General features: G+C 43.0%; 1 protein-coding gene across 6 annotated transcripts in view; it reads right to left on the bottom strand.

Annotated features, from left to right (window-relative positions):
- Positions 1 to 16,506, bottom strand: part of aqr (aquarius intron-binding spliceosomal factor) — a 55,637-nt gene that overhangs the window by 22,357 nt on the left and 16,774 nt on the right. For all 6 annotated transcript variants that reach the window (XM_056426175.1, XM_056426172.1, XM_056426174.1 and 3 more), the window contains exons 19-29: positions 15,429 to 15,596; positions 13,526 to 13,695; positions 12,354 to 12,595; positions 12,037 to 12,186; positions 11,330 to 11,399; positions 9,517 to 9,627; positions 8,756 to 8,865; positions 5,590 to 5,725; positions 3,625 to 3,834; positions 1,000 to 1,137; positions 826 to 897 (exon numbers count right to left, since the gene is read on the bottom strand). In XM_056426175.1, coding sequence (XP_056282150.1) covers positions 826 to 897; positions 1,000 to 1,137; positions 3,625 to 3,834; positions 5,590 to 5,725; positions 8,756 to 8,865; positions 9,517 to 9,627; positions 11,330 to 11,399; positions 12,037 to 12,186; positions 12,354 to 12,595; positions 13,526 to 13,695; positions 15,429 to 15,596 — 1,577 coding nt within the window. The remainder of the gene's footprint in view (positions 1 to 825; positions 898 to 999; positions 1,138 to 3,624; positions 3,835 to 5,589; positions 5,726 to 8,755; positions 8,866 to 9,516; positions 9,628 to 11,329; positions 11,400 to 12,036; positions 12,187 to 12,353; positions 12,596 to 13,525; positions 13,696 to 15,428; positions 15,597 to 16,506) is intronic.

Here is a 16,506-nt window from a genome sequence, read left to right on the forward strand (position 1 = left end):
GGGGAAGATGGAGAAACAAAGTGGTAAGAACACACCGGGTACAGAACACCTAAATGTAACAGGGGTCCGGACTACCCTCAGTAAAAAAATGATATGTCTATTTTACACAGTATCGGTAGAACATTGTAGAAATTAGAATCCCGGTGTACAACACACTCCCCGTGTTGTTCAACTCTATTACATTGTGTTCTGTCTAATGACTTGACGGAGAGAAACAGTACCGTAGGGCAGTGAAGCATGAAGGGCCTGGACAGGTTTTTTCTCGCTCGTCTACCTCATGCTGCCAGGTTTTGCTAATTAGATGTGGTTTATTTGGAGCTTGACCTCAGACAAATCTGATATACCAACCATTGCAGGTCAAGAGCAATTTAATCTCTGAAATCACTGATAAGAGTTGAATGATTGGATAATGAATGGGAAAGAAAGGGGGGAATAAATGATCTCTCTGTGACGTCTATGTGGCAGAAGGTTTTCACTGTGACTCACTAAAGAAGGGCGATAAAGAGAGGGGATTTGGCGAGGCTGCTGGATGGCCTGATGTGCTTAATGGTCTCATCTGTAAACAGACATTAGCACTATCTCGGACAATTAGGCACAACTACCAAAGACAAGCACCATTACTGTTTGGAGCTTATCACTTAACAGAAAGAGTCAGGTGGTAGCAGGCAGAATCCAGAGTGAAGGATTAACCAGGCTTGTTGTCGGAACTCATGACAGTGCTGAGGCCAGGCAGTGAATTTTCTGTCTGTAGTTTTTATTATTATCTTAGTTAAGAGCGTGCACGTAATAAGTGTGAGATGTAAGACTTAGTTTGGACAGGGTTACCTGCAACAGGAGGGGGATGAAGGTCTCGATCTCCAGAATCTGAGCAGCCTCTTCCATCAAGATGTTGTCATACTAAAAAAGAGAATAAGCAATTTAAACCAAGTACTTTAATTAACTGCACAACATATAAGCTCAACCAGTGTTCTGTGTTTATGCCAACCGAGAAGAGTGTACCTTAAAGCCCAGCTCCACCAGGTCGTGGCGTTTGAGTGCAGCATGTGTGCAGGTCATGGCAATGATTTTGGCTTCCTTCACCAGCAGATATTTAGAGCGGTCCAATCCACTTCTGAGCAGCTCAAAGGCCCGAAACTCCTAGAAGATAAAAGAGAGCAGATGAGGAATCAATCACTGCGCACATACATATCTGGGATTGCAAACAACCAAAAACTGCAAGCTCCTATGGGTGATTAAAAACTAATTGTATAATGACCACTGGGAGGAACTTGGTAACATTGAACTTGAATAGATGTGTAGTCCTCTTTTTGGGAATGAAGTTCAGTTTTCTTTTCAGACCTTATGGGAAACTTAAATGGCATTCTGACAAAATGATGGATGGCTCTTGTCAATGATGATGGATAAGGTGATTATCTAGGGTGACATAATCACACCTCCAAAAGAAAAAAGGCACTGTTCAATATTCAGATACAACACCAATACATCTTTGTGTCTGCTGACATAGAAAGTGTAGGTATTTGGAAAAACTCAGACTTCACCTCAGCGGTCTATTAGCTCCATTTGCCTCTGCTTTTAATTCATATTCATATTAATTAATAGCCCCACATGACGATATAGGGATAAGCAACCTATTTCAACCCACTTTCATTAAACATGTTAAAATAACCCCTCTGCTTTCTATTGTCATTTGAAAACACTTACTCCTCTTTTCCCATAATGCAGTGTAACAAAGATCAGATCGGGCTGGGCTTTTCTTTATAACTGCAGCTTGAGGAGCACTTCAGCCCAGATGTTCTGATATGACTGGGAATGTGGGGACCGCTTTTTCACAAAATCTGAATCAGTTAAATTCAGAGTGCCAATATCACGGCAGTATGAAAACCACGGGGGGGGGGGGGGGGGGCATCACAGAGGAGGAATTTGGGTAAATAGACGTGCTATTTTCAGGTTGCCCCACCAGCTATGCAGGGGGTAGGGAAGGGAGAAGGGGGGAAGAAGAAGACTCGGACAGCCCTGGGGTATGAATATTTGATGCACTACTATTTAACCATTAATATTAAACTAATCAGAACATGTAATATTGATGAGATCTATTTTTAACCCCCATGGCTCCAGAGCGGTTGAAGGGTGGAATCGAGACGGTAAAGATTCACAGATACTGAGAAGGGAGGAGAAAAGAGAAAAAAGTAAACAGCGGTAAAGCTGCAGAGGAGGAAACGGGAGATGTCTATTCAGGAGGAACCCAGGAGGCAGATTGTGTTGCTGTGTATCCGTCTGTCTGGCAATAAATCCGCTGGATATTCCTATGACAGCTTATTCCAAACTACTTTAACATTTGAAGAGTCAGACAGAGAAGCAAATTCAGCAGAATGTTGCTTTGTCTAACCTGCACCACAGACAGTTATACCTCTTAATGGGTGTACAGATTTCACTGCAGCATGGGTGAGGCTGAGGGAGGAGGGAGAGGTGCTGTGATGCAGTGATACAGAGACAGATATATCAAGGTCACCACACGTATTCGGATATTACCTACAGCCAATAACTTCTTTATTGCTTTTCGGAGACCTTCTTCTGTTCCCATGAATCTGAAATGTTATCGTTAACCCTAAAGAAAAAGTTGATGGGCTGAGAAGGAGTGATAACACATCCTGCTGGGTGTTTGTAAGTGTGAAGAAGAGTGACAGGGAGAGTAAAAAAGATAAGCAGCAATAGCCTTCATCACTTTGTTGAGCTGCTTATCTTTTCAAAAGGTTCTGCAATTATATCTACAAACAAACAAGTACTGTTAAGTGTCTTATATAATCATGTACTGTATCAACTAAATCAAAAGGGAAAGGTGAATGATGACTCAATCTCAGAGGAGATGCAGAAGTGACAAATAGGCTGACACATGCACAAAGACACGTCTTACCGCCACTGTTGATCTTCACCAACATGTCGCTGTGCTGGCCAGTAAGACGTTATTTGTGGATGGGTGCAACATATGGACAGAGCTGGCATATTTGTTGGAGATGATGTGTGTATTTGTTGCTGTATGCATTTTAATACAACTTACATTGCATTAACAGTAATGGCATGTGCACTACAAATGCAATTGCTTTATTGCATTGAAGTTACCACTTTACATCCCACTGGGTGCTGCTCAGCAGTGAGGGAACTACTCCAGTGTGAGTTTGTGTCACGATTTCCACACCTTCATAGTTAAATTCATCCTGCCTGCTTCATGAACTCTCCTGTCATTCCAGATCCTGTCATCCTCACCTGATTGTCTCGTTCCCTTCACCTGGTCCTCACGCCCTCTCACCTGCAGCCCCTCCCCTCATTAGTCCCTCACTATTCAGCTCCCTCACTTCCACTCGTCCTCTGACAGATTGTCTTGTGTGTCGTTGCCAAACTCTCCAGTGAATTCAAAAATACTAATTATTATCTGCCCGTTACGACCCTGTTTGCCTGTTGACCCGACTTTAGATTTTTGACTGCCCCTTTTTGGATTTGTTGCCCTGTTTGACGGACCACCCGGTTCTGACCCCGCCTGAAAGATCCTCCTCCTGCATCCCTGTTTTCGTGTCGTGCTTTTGGGTTCCAGTACCTGTAACCCTTACAGTTTGAGTGAGTATGTCTTACTTCCAGCTGGGTAAAAATCTTCTTGATGTGGCGATAGCAGCCCTCTGCGATGTCCATGTCCTCTTCGTACGACCGGCCCTTGAACACAGGCTGCGGCGCGTTGGAGAAGTACTTGTGGAAGGGAAAGTGTGCAGCCACAGCTTGCACCTCCACCGCCTTGCTCTGTTTAGGCCTGACATTGCTCATGTACTCTTCCCAGCGAGATATGACCTGTAGAGGAGACGGAGCACACACAGAGTACACTCTGAATGTTACGAAGCGGAGCCAGAGTTGTGAAAGTCTATGTTTATTGTATGCTGGAGGTTCCTGCACATCTCTGAGGCGTGTATGTGTGTGGGTGCTTTCTCGTTGTGTGATGACACAAATACAGACAGGCCTTCTGAATTAAGGCGAGATGTTTAGCTGCAAGTGATGGAGCAGTGGAGTGGATTGGTATGCATGACTGGTGTAATTTAAATTATACGGACAGAAAAACCATACCTGTTCAACCAAAGGACCGTGGCAGCACAGCGGTAGAGTTTTCATTTGGACGATAACTAAACACGGGTTCAAATTAAGGGCTTGATACGGTCTCTATATAAAGAAACTCATTAAAGGTTCTTTCTGGCATGCATGAGCCTTAACTTTGTTGATACCCGTCTGGGGTCGACCAGAATACTCCATGAGCACACAACGTGTGCACTCTGTATACAGGCCCAGCATGTAATAAACCAGCTTCAACCAAACAGCGGGGTAACCTAGTTCTATGAATACCCTTGTGAAAAACAACATTAGGGATAATGCTAGAGGACTCAGCCTAATTGCATGTTAAGTATTTGCCGGTATGGACGATTAAGACCACCATCGAAACGTTACGGATGTCTTCATGTGCATCGATATCATTTATCACCGACAGTAGTCTACTTATGGTCACAGATGCACTCCCCTTAAAACTTCTTGACATTTACTTCTTCAAATGTCACCGAGCTACACCGTTGGCCAGTTTTCAGAGCTAAAATAAATACAAGAACTCAGCTCGAATGAAGTGCGTGTTGAGAAGATGGTCTCCATGCAACACCACATTAATAAGTAACCACAGAGGTGTGTGTGTGGGGGGGAGACAACCGACAGATTTCTGGCATGGTGCAAAATTGGCAGCATGATCGTCAGAAATGAACCCTGACACTAGAGCTTGAATAACAGCCATGGTAGCCAAGTATTCGCTATGGTTTGGATTCACCAAACAAGGATCAGGTTTGAGCTATGACCACCACTAAAACTATGTTACTGGCATCTTTACACTGCTTTAACAGTACGGCTCTCACATTACTGCTGTGATGCGATACTTAAATACACTACTTTGTTTTTCGGAAAAAGAAACGGTTGGACATTAAGTTGAGCTTCCTATCCCCTGTAGATAACAGCTACACGATGAACTGCTTTATGTAACAACCGTCTATAGCGTCTACTTTAGAAACCTTCTAAAAGAAATCATGTGATTGCAAGTATGTAAATGTCTGCAGTGGCATTTCTCCTGCAGTCTGAGAGGACAATGATAATTAGGTGACAGGCATACACGGCAAGGGTTGAGACTGTTTCTGGGTATTTGCTGTCTTGGCAAACTGAAGAATGGAAATGTTAATACCTGGGTGATGCATGCCTACGTCTGAGGAAAAGGACAGACAATGCAGAAATCCATTCTAATTCAGCAAAAATATCTACTGGATCCCCTTAAACATCTCTCAATATTAATATCCAAACACAAAATTCAAGAATGTTTAGAGGCTTAGTCCTAGGAGGGTTGACTGTATGCGGAAAACATCTTGAATTTTGTATTTTTTTTTTGCTAAACCTGTACGAATGTTAAACGGTCAATTCACACACGTTTAGCTTCGTGCAAAGCCCACGCAACATTCGTTGAAGATGACATTATTCATCTCTGCATTTTGCAGGAACATTTCCACACATACCCAGTTATAGGCTTACCTGATAGAGGTAAAAGTGTCCGGCAGTCTCACAGGTGTAAGACACATCGCCCGGGACATCCAAGCTCTCCTGTAACCTCCCCACTTCTCCGAGGAGCTCGAGCCTTCTGGCGAGGACGTAGTTCACGCGGCCGTACCTGCAGACAAACGGCACGGCATAGTTACGCAACAATCTAAAAAGTTAAATTTTTTCTAAAGGGACAGACAGACAATTCATGTTGACGGTTCAACCCGCTGGTTTTATGTATTTATTAGAAATGCATAATCAGATCATGGTGGCGTTACAAAAAATACACTGACTGTTACACTATTACCTCTGAGCCACAGTTGCCCTATTGATCCATCTATTAATCGCCGAATGGTTTCGTAGAACAGAGTTAATATTGATGATGTGATAGTTGAGTTACAATAGCAAACAGGTTCGTCTGAGAACATAGTTTAAAAGGGTAAAGTATATTGTAAATATGATCCATTGGAGTATAAAGAGAGCAATGCATGTCCTTGAATGTAAACACACGGTGGGTTTAGGTTCAATCGAGAATCCTATATAGAGAATCTATCGGGTGACAACTGGACACGCTGAATGCACAGGAAGTGGGAGGAGTCACAGGGTAACACTAGAGGTGAACTCTATTTTTAGACCCTCTGCAAAGATCCTCAGTCAGCAGATGACTCAAAGACAGTCACAGTGGTCTCCTTGTTTCGCCGGAATAAATATAAATGGGGAGTGACCTTGTTACACATTAAAGATACACAGGTATGAATAACAGCATCCGTCTCCCAGATTGAGTCTTTTCATTATTTCTTGGCTCAAACGGAAGCAACTCTACATGAACCTGAATGATGATGCAGCTTTTAATTTCTACCGAGAGCGGAAGTGGAATCATGACCGTCAACAACTGTGTACAACTTGGATTTACCTCTACAAAAAACTAAATGCTACTCCAACATCATTGAAACAGCACGACTTTCCCTGTGTTTGGCATCGGGGGAGCACTGCCTTCCATTTTGTGGTCTCGTATACAGCGTTAATTAAAACTCTGTGGCTCTCCGCTCTCGCTGGTGTCAGTGGGGTGGAAGGAGTGTGGAGTCTGCATGTTATTATGAGGCAGCCAGGCAGGCGGAATATTAAAAGCTGCAAGCTAAAGCTCTTGTATGCCCGTGTTGCTGCATAATTTAAGAATGTAACAGACTGCTTCAATGTGCAGACACCAGTTCCCGTTCACTGTTATCCACACACCCGTCGTGAGCAGCAGTCAGACGCGGAGGATAAGGGATCAACGTTCATCTGCCCTCCCCTCCGAGATAAAGGGTGCAATTTGCTCAGCGCCACAGATGGATACGGTGGCAATTAATAAAGAAAGCTATAAGGAAACTTTAATTAGGAACAGCATATTAACTCCACTGCGCTATTTATCTCAAGGAACTGGCTAAAAAGCTTGGCTAGCAAAGAAAACTAAAAACATAAGGTTCTGGCTGATTCATCTTCTATTTGTGTTAAATATAGCAGCAGTCATGTAGAACTGGAAGTGTTTTGGGTATCTAGAGATCATTTTGTTTTCACAAGTCTGTAATACGTGCACTGCCCCCAAACGTTCCCCATATCACTGTCTCAGTAGTAAGGACTGAGTCACTAGGCTTCAAGGCAACACACACACACACACACAGAGATGTGGATAAGCTGGGAATTACTGGGGCTTCCTTAACAGGACTCTAGTGTTTTTTTGTCAGAGGCCATTTGTTCTGTGCCACCCGGACTACATGAAATATAGCAGCAGAGCATTAAAGTGTGTTAATTAACCCATTAGGGTGGAGATAGCTGGTGTTGAAACCCAGCGACTGGAATGAGTTTTTAAAAGCTAACACTATTATTTGGTTTTAACAACGTGCTTCCTTTTTGGCCAGGTCATCATGGTGAATGAGAATTAGTTCTCAATCGACTTTAATTAAATAAAAGGTAAAAAATAATTAAAAATATATATGTTGATTTTATTAAATCCCAGTCCGATGATGTCATCCACCAAACATGTAAGAGGATTCCTTCCTGAGATAAATACAAATTATAAAAAATAAATGTATTCATACATGCGATTACATTTTTACCTTCGTATTGAAAATGCCAGAAGGTTATGTTTTGATCGGCGTGTATTTATTTATTTATTTGTATGCGTGTTATTCGCAAAACTCAAAAAGTATTGAACCGAATCGCATGAAATTTGGTGGGATGATTGTTTATTATCCGGGGACCAGTTGATTAGATTTTGGGATCGATAGGGTCAAAGGTCAAGGTCAAAGGTCATGAACAGGTCAAATCTTCTTGAATCACATGGAATTTGGTGGGATGATAAGTTATTATGCGGGGACCATTTGATTAGATTTTGGGATCAATCGGGTCACAGGTCAAGGTCATGGAAAGGTCAAAATCTTTTTTTTTTACCATAGCACGGTACATTTGTGTCCAATTGGCATGCAACTAATGCCAAAATGTTCATAATTCAATGCCCAATCTTGTGATATGCGAAGGTATGCGCTCTACCGAGTGCCCATTTTAGTTTGTGTATTTATTGATTTGATTATTCAGTCTTCAGTTGTTTTTGCTGACAGCCAAATTCTCAGTTCATCCTCGTCTGTGTTTTGAAAACATTTAGTTCTGCACGATGTTTAGTCAGACCTTTGAAAAACTTGTAAAAGAAGGATCATGATGAATCCTTCAATGTCTCTGCACACAGCTTGTTGCCGCTCTACAAATGGGTCAGAGATCAGTTCTCGCGGTACAGAGGAGTGATGAGGGTAAAATAGACAGGAATGGCCTCCGAGTGCGGAGCTGGAGGGAGAGGTCCCTTACATGGGCGGAGAGGCCGGAGGCCAACAATAGCTAATGAAGATAAACCATGGCCTGGCATACGAGAGGATCGAGTAACCCTGTCACTTTGTTGGCTCAGACTAATTACGTCTGCGGGCAGCTGGGCTCCTTGTGTACATGCGTGTGTATGTGTTTTGTTAAAACTTTAAGGGTCGCCTCTGTGTGACATATTTTCAGTCTGTAACCATTTGTTAAATGTACTTCCACACTTCTGAGACACGTGTGAATCCACAGTTTACACATGGGCGTTTGGGTTTATTTAGGTGCATCTATCTGTGCGTGTTCCCTCTCCGCTCGTCCTCACCTGCTGAAGTCCTTCTCCGTCTCCAGCGCCTCTTCTCCGTGGCCCAGACGCAGGAGGTGACGCTCGTCAATATCTAGAGCCATGATCTTTTCAAACAGCTGGTTCAGAGCCTGGTGTGGAATGAATCATTGAATAAACATGATCAGACATGGAACATCCTTTCTTTGACATGCGTGTGTATTTTCTCATCCAGCAACATTACTTTCACACATAAACCTGTTTTGACCTTCTGTCTCTTCTCTATAGATTTGTTACGATCCAAGGATAATTTATTATCGTGATGCAACACGAGGGTGGACGACAAGATGCATCTTTTGCCCATTTGCAACACAATCAAAACAAAAGCTGTAGTGCATTCCTGTAGTTTAATTGTATTTGCATCATAAGGAATGTATACGGCAGCAACATAAATCTTAATGAAGCTTAATAAATGGAAGGGGGAGTATGGTTTTCATCTTTATATCCAGCTATGCTTCTTATGAACAAAATTCATTTTGGCAAGCTTCCACTGGTAGAAACCAGTCGAAGATTATTTAATGATTAAATACTACGGGAAAAAGACCGGATCACAAGGGAGCTTGAACATAATTTGTTTTGCTTTAGTTTGCATTCAACCATCGCCTGATTAATGGGCGGTTATGAGTACAACCTTTAAATTATCCATACAGCGCAACAGCTTTTTGAACAGAGCGTTGTGGAACTTTTAGACATCGGGGACGTGCCGAGGCAGCTGGGGGTGTGCGGTGTGGTCGGGGGTTTACCTGGTTGGAGTGTGTGACGATGAGGGTCCTCTGCTCAGGGAAGTTGTGATAGAGATTTGAGATGATCTGAACAGCGACGTCCGTCTTTCCGGTACCTGGCGGTCCAACAACCTGGTGACACAACGGGAAGTTGTTAAAACACATTTAATGGAAAGAATCAGAACGGAGAATAAATAAATAAAATAAGCACGACCAGACGTTGGGTCACGGTGCCAAGGGGCTAGCCATGGAGGCACCCTATTGGTGGTGATAGGGAGGCTTTGGGCATGTCAGATCAGGTTGGTGCCCCATTGTTAGCTCTGATACACAGAGTAACAGAACTGTGTGGTGTTGCCTGGTGTGCAGAATCCCAGTTACTGCACAGATGAGCAAAAACTGTCTTCAAGTCTTCTTTTCTTGTCATTCCAATGCTAGTTGCGCCTCATCTCACTATCTCGGCTACCATAATATTGAGCATCATATTTACTTATAGCATGTCATTTACTAAATAAATATTCATGAAACCGGCTTGTTTGAGTATAGATTTCTCAGGTGAGCAATTTCTGTAAAAGATAAGATAAGATAAGATAAGATATTCCTTTATTAGTCCCTCAGTGGGGAAAGGATCACATAGCTCATAGATAAGCTCACTGATAATATAATAATAAATAAAAAAGTAATATAATAAGCAATAAAAAAGAAAATAAAGAATATAACAAGCATTAAAAACAGTAGAATATATAACAAAGTATATAAAAAGTTATAGCGCAATTAGATATTCCTGTATAAATCAGAAAATAATCAGCTCCTTGGTTCCCCTACATGAAAGTCAGGCAGGCCGGATGGTGGTGTATGTGTTTGTGTGTGTGTGTGTGTATTTGTAAGTTAGTTAGTTAGGGCTGTTAACGAACAACATATGCCAAGGAGGAAAGTTCACATGGTTGAGGAGTTGTTTTACGACTCTTCGGATAGCCTCCTAGACACGTCTATCTCGGCCGGCTGTACAAAAAATAACTCGGGCCGTGCTGCCAGTTCCCGATCAGCACATCAGAATAGCACTTTCGTCAACAGTGTGTATTACACTTCTCTTCAGATAACAGCAGCAGGCTGTGATTGTGTGCATGAACTGAGTGTATTCACTGCTGTAAAATGTGTCCTCTTATGTGCGCTTGACGATTTCATTGGCAATGCCACAATTACAGAGAGGGTTTCAGAGAAATGTGTCATCCCCATGTCCGTCATGCACATGCGTGATGCACATAATAGTCACTGAGATTAAGAGTTGCAAATCTTTGGCTATATATAAGCGGGAACAGTATGTCGCTGCAGCATCGGCGCTCACTGGCGAGAGGCGTTGCCCAATAATGGTTTCCGTTCTCCCGAACGTGATATCTCCGAACGCCTGGAGGGAATTTCCTCAAATTTGGCAGAAATTGTACTATGAGTAATGCATGATCATTGTATGGGGATTATAATTATGTCCACTCCTATAAACTTTATCGTTTCCCCCCGTTACTCATAGATAACATTTCTGCCCTATTTTAAGGAAAAACCCTCCAGGCGTTTCAAAGATGTCCCGTTCACGAGAAAGGATCCGACTCCCGAAAACATAACCGTTAAACGACTGATTTCAATACCGCGATCAATCTTCATAGATGGGTTCAGTAAACAAGTATTCCAGGAAAACCAGATATCCCCATGATGACTACTTACTCATAAATACTCATGATTTGTTGGCTTCTGGTGAAATGTTTATGCCAAATAGATCTTGCAGATTCGCTTCCATTCAGCCTTAAAACTTGTTCAATAAATAAACACAAACGCCAGTCCTTACCATGGTGAGTCCTGGCTGCATGCCGGCTCGAATGGCTTCAATCTGAGTTGGAGTGAACTGAATTGTATTCCTGTAAGACATGTACAAGTCGGATATTAATACATCATGAAGTAAGTCTGTGGTGGTGAACAGCTTCGACAGCAGAAACACATTTGTGTTCAAATGTTTCAACAAGTTTTTCTTTTTAAAGAGATGCTTATTGCTGCTGGGTTTCTTTTGTTTTGAGACCATCTTTAAAGATAGTTAAATCAGGGCTTCCCCAAGGACATGTTACTGCTAACCACATTTAAATATTAAAGTGCAATCTGAAAATACTGAAACACCACCAGATGAATCTTTAATATTTCATGAAGGGCAATTATTTTGTGGCGTTATAATTAGTACAGGAATATTAAAGCCTTTTCTGTTAACCTTTAATTGCATAAACAATTCCATCCAACTGGTGGAGGCACAACAACAACCAAAATACACGGAGAACAGAGCAGATACCGTGGAGAACAGCACCGCCAGGGCCGGTTAGATATTATTAATACGCCTGTGTTGTTTTATACTGGAAATATGTTTTGTAGAGGCTAACAATGTAGAGTATGCTCAGTACACTGACCTAAGAGAGAAGTCAAGCTTTAACCAAGCGCTGAAGAACCCGTCGGCCCCTAATTCTTTTAAAATGTGGACGGGAAGGCCCGGTGTTGGCTGTGACCGCTCACCGTTTGGGCTGGTTGTAGGGATACGGCCCCCGGTTGATGGTGACGTAGGGCTCAACGATCAAGGACATGTCTTCCTCTTTGGGTTCCACTTCTTCATCCGCCTTTCGCTTCTTCCCTTTGTTGGCTTTGTTTGAGATGGGAAACTTGATTCTGGTGAAGCAAAAAGGAAGATGGATTAATACAATATGTATAATAATTGTATTATGTAAGCAAATTATACAACAGCGAGTAAATACATCAGTGTTGATACGTTTACTTTGATCATGGTGAGAGAAAAAACCTTATTATCGGTTGATTATTGGATCTTTGACTTTCACCTGAAAGGGAAGACTTGCAGCTCAGGGTTCTCCTCTGTGACCTGTATGGTGTAACCCGGGAAACACGAGCGCAAGTGGTCCAGGGACAGAAAGGTGTCATTGAAGTCCAAGGTGGAGATCTGATTCGGCATTTTGGAGTAATGGGCACTGCCTGGGTCACCGTAGCCGAGGATGATGTCGTGCAGCCAGTCTGGGACGACACACTCTGTGTTCATCAAGTTCCTGATCGTCTCCAAGACGGCCTGCAAGAGAGCCAGAGAAATGAGGAGCGTCAGACCAGACAAGCATCCCTCAAGAGGAGGTCTATCTGGATGAGAATAGCTTTGTGGTGGGCTGATGGGACAGCAGGTCATTTGTATGTCTGTCAATTATATTTTAATGAACTGCAAACCGTCTAAAACCCCGAGCATCAAACATTAGGGAAGGGAACGCGTTTTCTTTTATCTTTGGCACACATCACAGATGGAGAAGAATGTTTCTTGAATACCGATTAGTTCCGGCTCTTTTCAAATTCATAAAAAAGGAAACACTTCAAAATCATCTGTCATTGCTCTGGCTGTGAAAGACAGGAATGGGTGTGCGGAATTAGAAATAGCAGATTTGACAAAGCCGTAATGAGAAGCTCTCAACAAAGACATTAAAAAAACTATAGCGGAAAAGGTTTTTTTGTACATATTTTTTTAACATTCTGAATAGAAAACAAAGTTTACCAAAATGGAGCACAACAAATCAAACAAAAGTTTCAAACAACTGCATAGAAAACTTAACTATGACCTAAAAATACATTTAACATCTGAGAAAACACCTGTATGTTATACTAACAAGACATGGTTATATCCTCCTATAGGAAGCGAGCTTATATACTGTACGATGTGGGCTCGCTGCCACAGGGGGATTCATAAAGGTGAGAAAGAAGTGGGTGAACACATCAAATATCCAGTGAGGTGCGTCTCTCACTAGAATCACCGGGAGGGCCTTGAGTGGGTGGTAATCTTAGAGCTGCCCTGGACACAACCGTTCAGCTGCAATACCCAAAGGAGTATTATATGTGCAATACATCACTCTGGGGGGGGAGGGTGTTGGTAAGACTCGAGCTCAAGGTCTGAAGATAAAGAACTCAAACACAATGTGCAATGAGGACTGATGTCCGTGCTTCAGCACATACTCCATACCTTGAAATTGTTCTCCTTGGGTTTGCGTCTCATGATGATGTTGAAGGTCTCATACGGGTCTTCAGTCGCACCCTGAATGCTGCCGGTCATGTCCTGTTGGTACTGATTCGGGTCCAGCCATACACGAAATGTTCTGGCATCTCCTCTCAGCTTCGGCTTTGGGTCAGGTCCTAGATCAGAGTGGTTGGGGAGAATACGTGTTACAGCAACAGGGAATAACCTTTAGAGATAAAAAATAAATCTAAATTTGAAAGGAAATCACTCACGAATTGTGATTAAGTCTAGAAGAAATTAATCTATGCCAGTACTACAAAACAAACAGAACATTGCAGGGCAAAGTTTCTGAAGGACACATTAAATATTCATTTCCATCCTATCCTTCCACCAAAAAATAAAACTCTTTAAAAAGGAGCTCAACTCGGCCTGCCTTGCTGCTCCCCTCTACTGGTCGGACTCCTCGGGAACAGGAATTACATCGATGCTTGACTGACAGGTCAACAGCTTTAGGCGTACTCCCATAGGGAGCCTGTGTGGTGCAGCATGTGCAGCTTTCACAGATGTCTAAATAGATTATTGTATGGCGCTGCTGGGCAGAGCAGGAGAGTGAAACAGAATCCTTTTGGCCTTTGGTGTGTGTCCGTTCATGTGTACGCCCGTCAGCGGTCACATGTGCAGAGCAATGTGGGGATCATCAGATCCCCCTTACTAAAATGAGTCTAGTGGTGGCTTAAGAGCAGAAGCTACACCCTTAACACCATGGGATAACAACGCTGGGTCAAGGTGTGTGAGGATTGTATTAAACTGTCAGTGAGAAAAAGGCAGGATTAAATCAATACACAATTAGATTAAAACAAATATCTCTTTTGTTTATTTAACTAGCAAATAAATTGCATGTTTGTAGCATCATAATTGACAAATATTCCGTATTTGAGCTGCAATCCCATTTTTATAATCACACTGTGGGAGTCAATGATCAATGTCCCACAAACCAGCTCTCAGTTTACCTTCACCAAGAGCCCAGTGATGTATGTCTCACCCAACACCCAGCTACCTAGAGGACTACTTAGCCCTGTTGGGGATCTGAAAGTTTAACCAAGCCGACACTGGCAGGTCATGTTCCCTGGCAGCACGTCCGTTTAGAAAGCCCTGCCCTCTGCATATTTAATCCAAACAGATGAGAAAGGATAGGGCAAAGGGTGCTTCAGTGCATGGACACATGTTCCCACAGGGGAGAAGGCATACACTTAGAATAGCAGGACTGCAGGCGCGCTTAGGTAAACCACCCACTCAGAGAGACTGGGAGGAACAACACAATCAACAGAAGAGATCATGTTACTGGATAAACATAAGACCAGGGATTTGAATTTGATCTGCAGCGCGCGCGCGCACACACACACACACACACACACACACACACGCACACGCACACGCACACGCACACTTTTTGACAACTGCAATTTTTCAAGCTTTTCGTCTCAGAATATGTTAAATTACAGATATAATTTCTTGCTGTGCTCAAATGCAGCTGAAGGGCGTTGTTGCCGCCTATACCCCGTCTCAAAGACAAAGGGAAGCGTTTCCTGTGTGATACGTTACTGAATTCTGCAGAACAAGCTCATGTTATCTGACAGAAGCACATCCATCCAAAGATAGCCAATGCAGCTCTTCAGTTCATTCTAATTTAAAAAAGCAGGGGGAAGGGCCCAAAGCTCTCAGGTGTTGTTGCCGACCTCAGGTTAATGGAATGTTAATGCGAACAGGTCGGGTCTCACTGGGCCGGTCACCATGACAACAACTGTCTGACCCTCTACCGAGGTACCGTCGCTGTGGATATAGAAGGTCTGCTGTTGGCTGTGTGTCGGCTGTGTGTCGCGTGTGCAGGCGTGTGCAGATGAGAGTATACCTTCTTCGATGACGCGCCCCTTGTCGTCCAGCATACCCTGCACCTCGCAGCCTCTCACGTACACCAAGCCGGTCTGCTCCACGAAGGGCTGGCGCCGGTCGAAGCGTGTGCCGAAGGGCATGTTGGCCCGCACCGTGATCAGAAAGCAAACGTCGTGTTTCCTCAGCCCTTACGGGAAAGAAGACGGAGAGAGGAGTTAGCGAGAAAGAGAGGGAAAAGGGGTTTTAGAGACAGGTAAGGAAAGAGGAAGAGGGCAAGAAGTAATGGGGTTGTGAGGCAGAGTGGTAGTGTGGGGGTGTTGGGAGATGCGAGAGAATCCACCCTGTCAGCAATCGCCTAATCTTTAAAACATGAAGCTCTAATTATACGATGGGGATGAGCGAGTGGATAGAAGGAAGTAATACTTCACTCCTCCACTGAATTACAATACAGAAGGTAAATCATTAAAAAGGGTATTAAGAAAGTGAAGACATTAAATTGGGATATTAGGGATATACTTTTTCTTTTTTTCGCCAATGATCACTCCATTACATCTACAGCATTTGCCTACTGAAAGCATACAATATGAATTAGCACAATACACCATTTTTGGGTGTACATATCCTATAACCGTCTCTGTGAAGCTATAGTGCTCAGCTTTATTGTGCTTTCTATGTTATCAGTGAATCACTGTCTTTCAAGGCTGACACGCTCCCGTAAACATTATCTACAGCGCTCTTATCGGCTACACGGAGAGATGAAGATAAAAACCATCAGAAAATAAAACAAAGAGGCTTCGTGGTGGAGGCTCCGCAGACATCACATGCCTTTAGAGGCATGAGGTAGCGAAGGGTCATGAGTCAAGGCCCAGTGGGATAGAATAGAGCGAGAGGTGAGGGATGCCTTTATGGAGGTTATAAACTGCTGACTGGAACTGCTGGAAGACACAATAAGAGGAAAAAAGAGGACAGGAAAAGATGTAGCAAGGGGAAATAAAAGAGGAGAGGAATAAACTGTAATAGTCATAAGGTATGCAAGGATGAATCATTTTTTGTTAATTTCCCCCTGCCATTAAAAATGGTGCCATCATGGAAACAAA

The sequence above is a fragment of the Pseudoliparis swirei genome, chromosome 11, assembly GCF_029220125.1.
Source record: "Pseudoliparis swirei isolate HS2019 ecotype Mariana Trench chromosome 11, NWPU_hadal_v1, whole genome shotgun sequence".
Classification (NCBI taxonomy): Eukaryota; Metazoa; Chordata; class Actinopteri; order Perciformes; family Liparidae; genus Pseudoliparis; species Pseudoliparis swirei.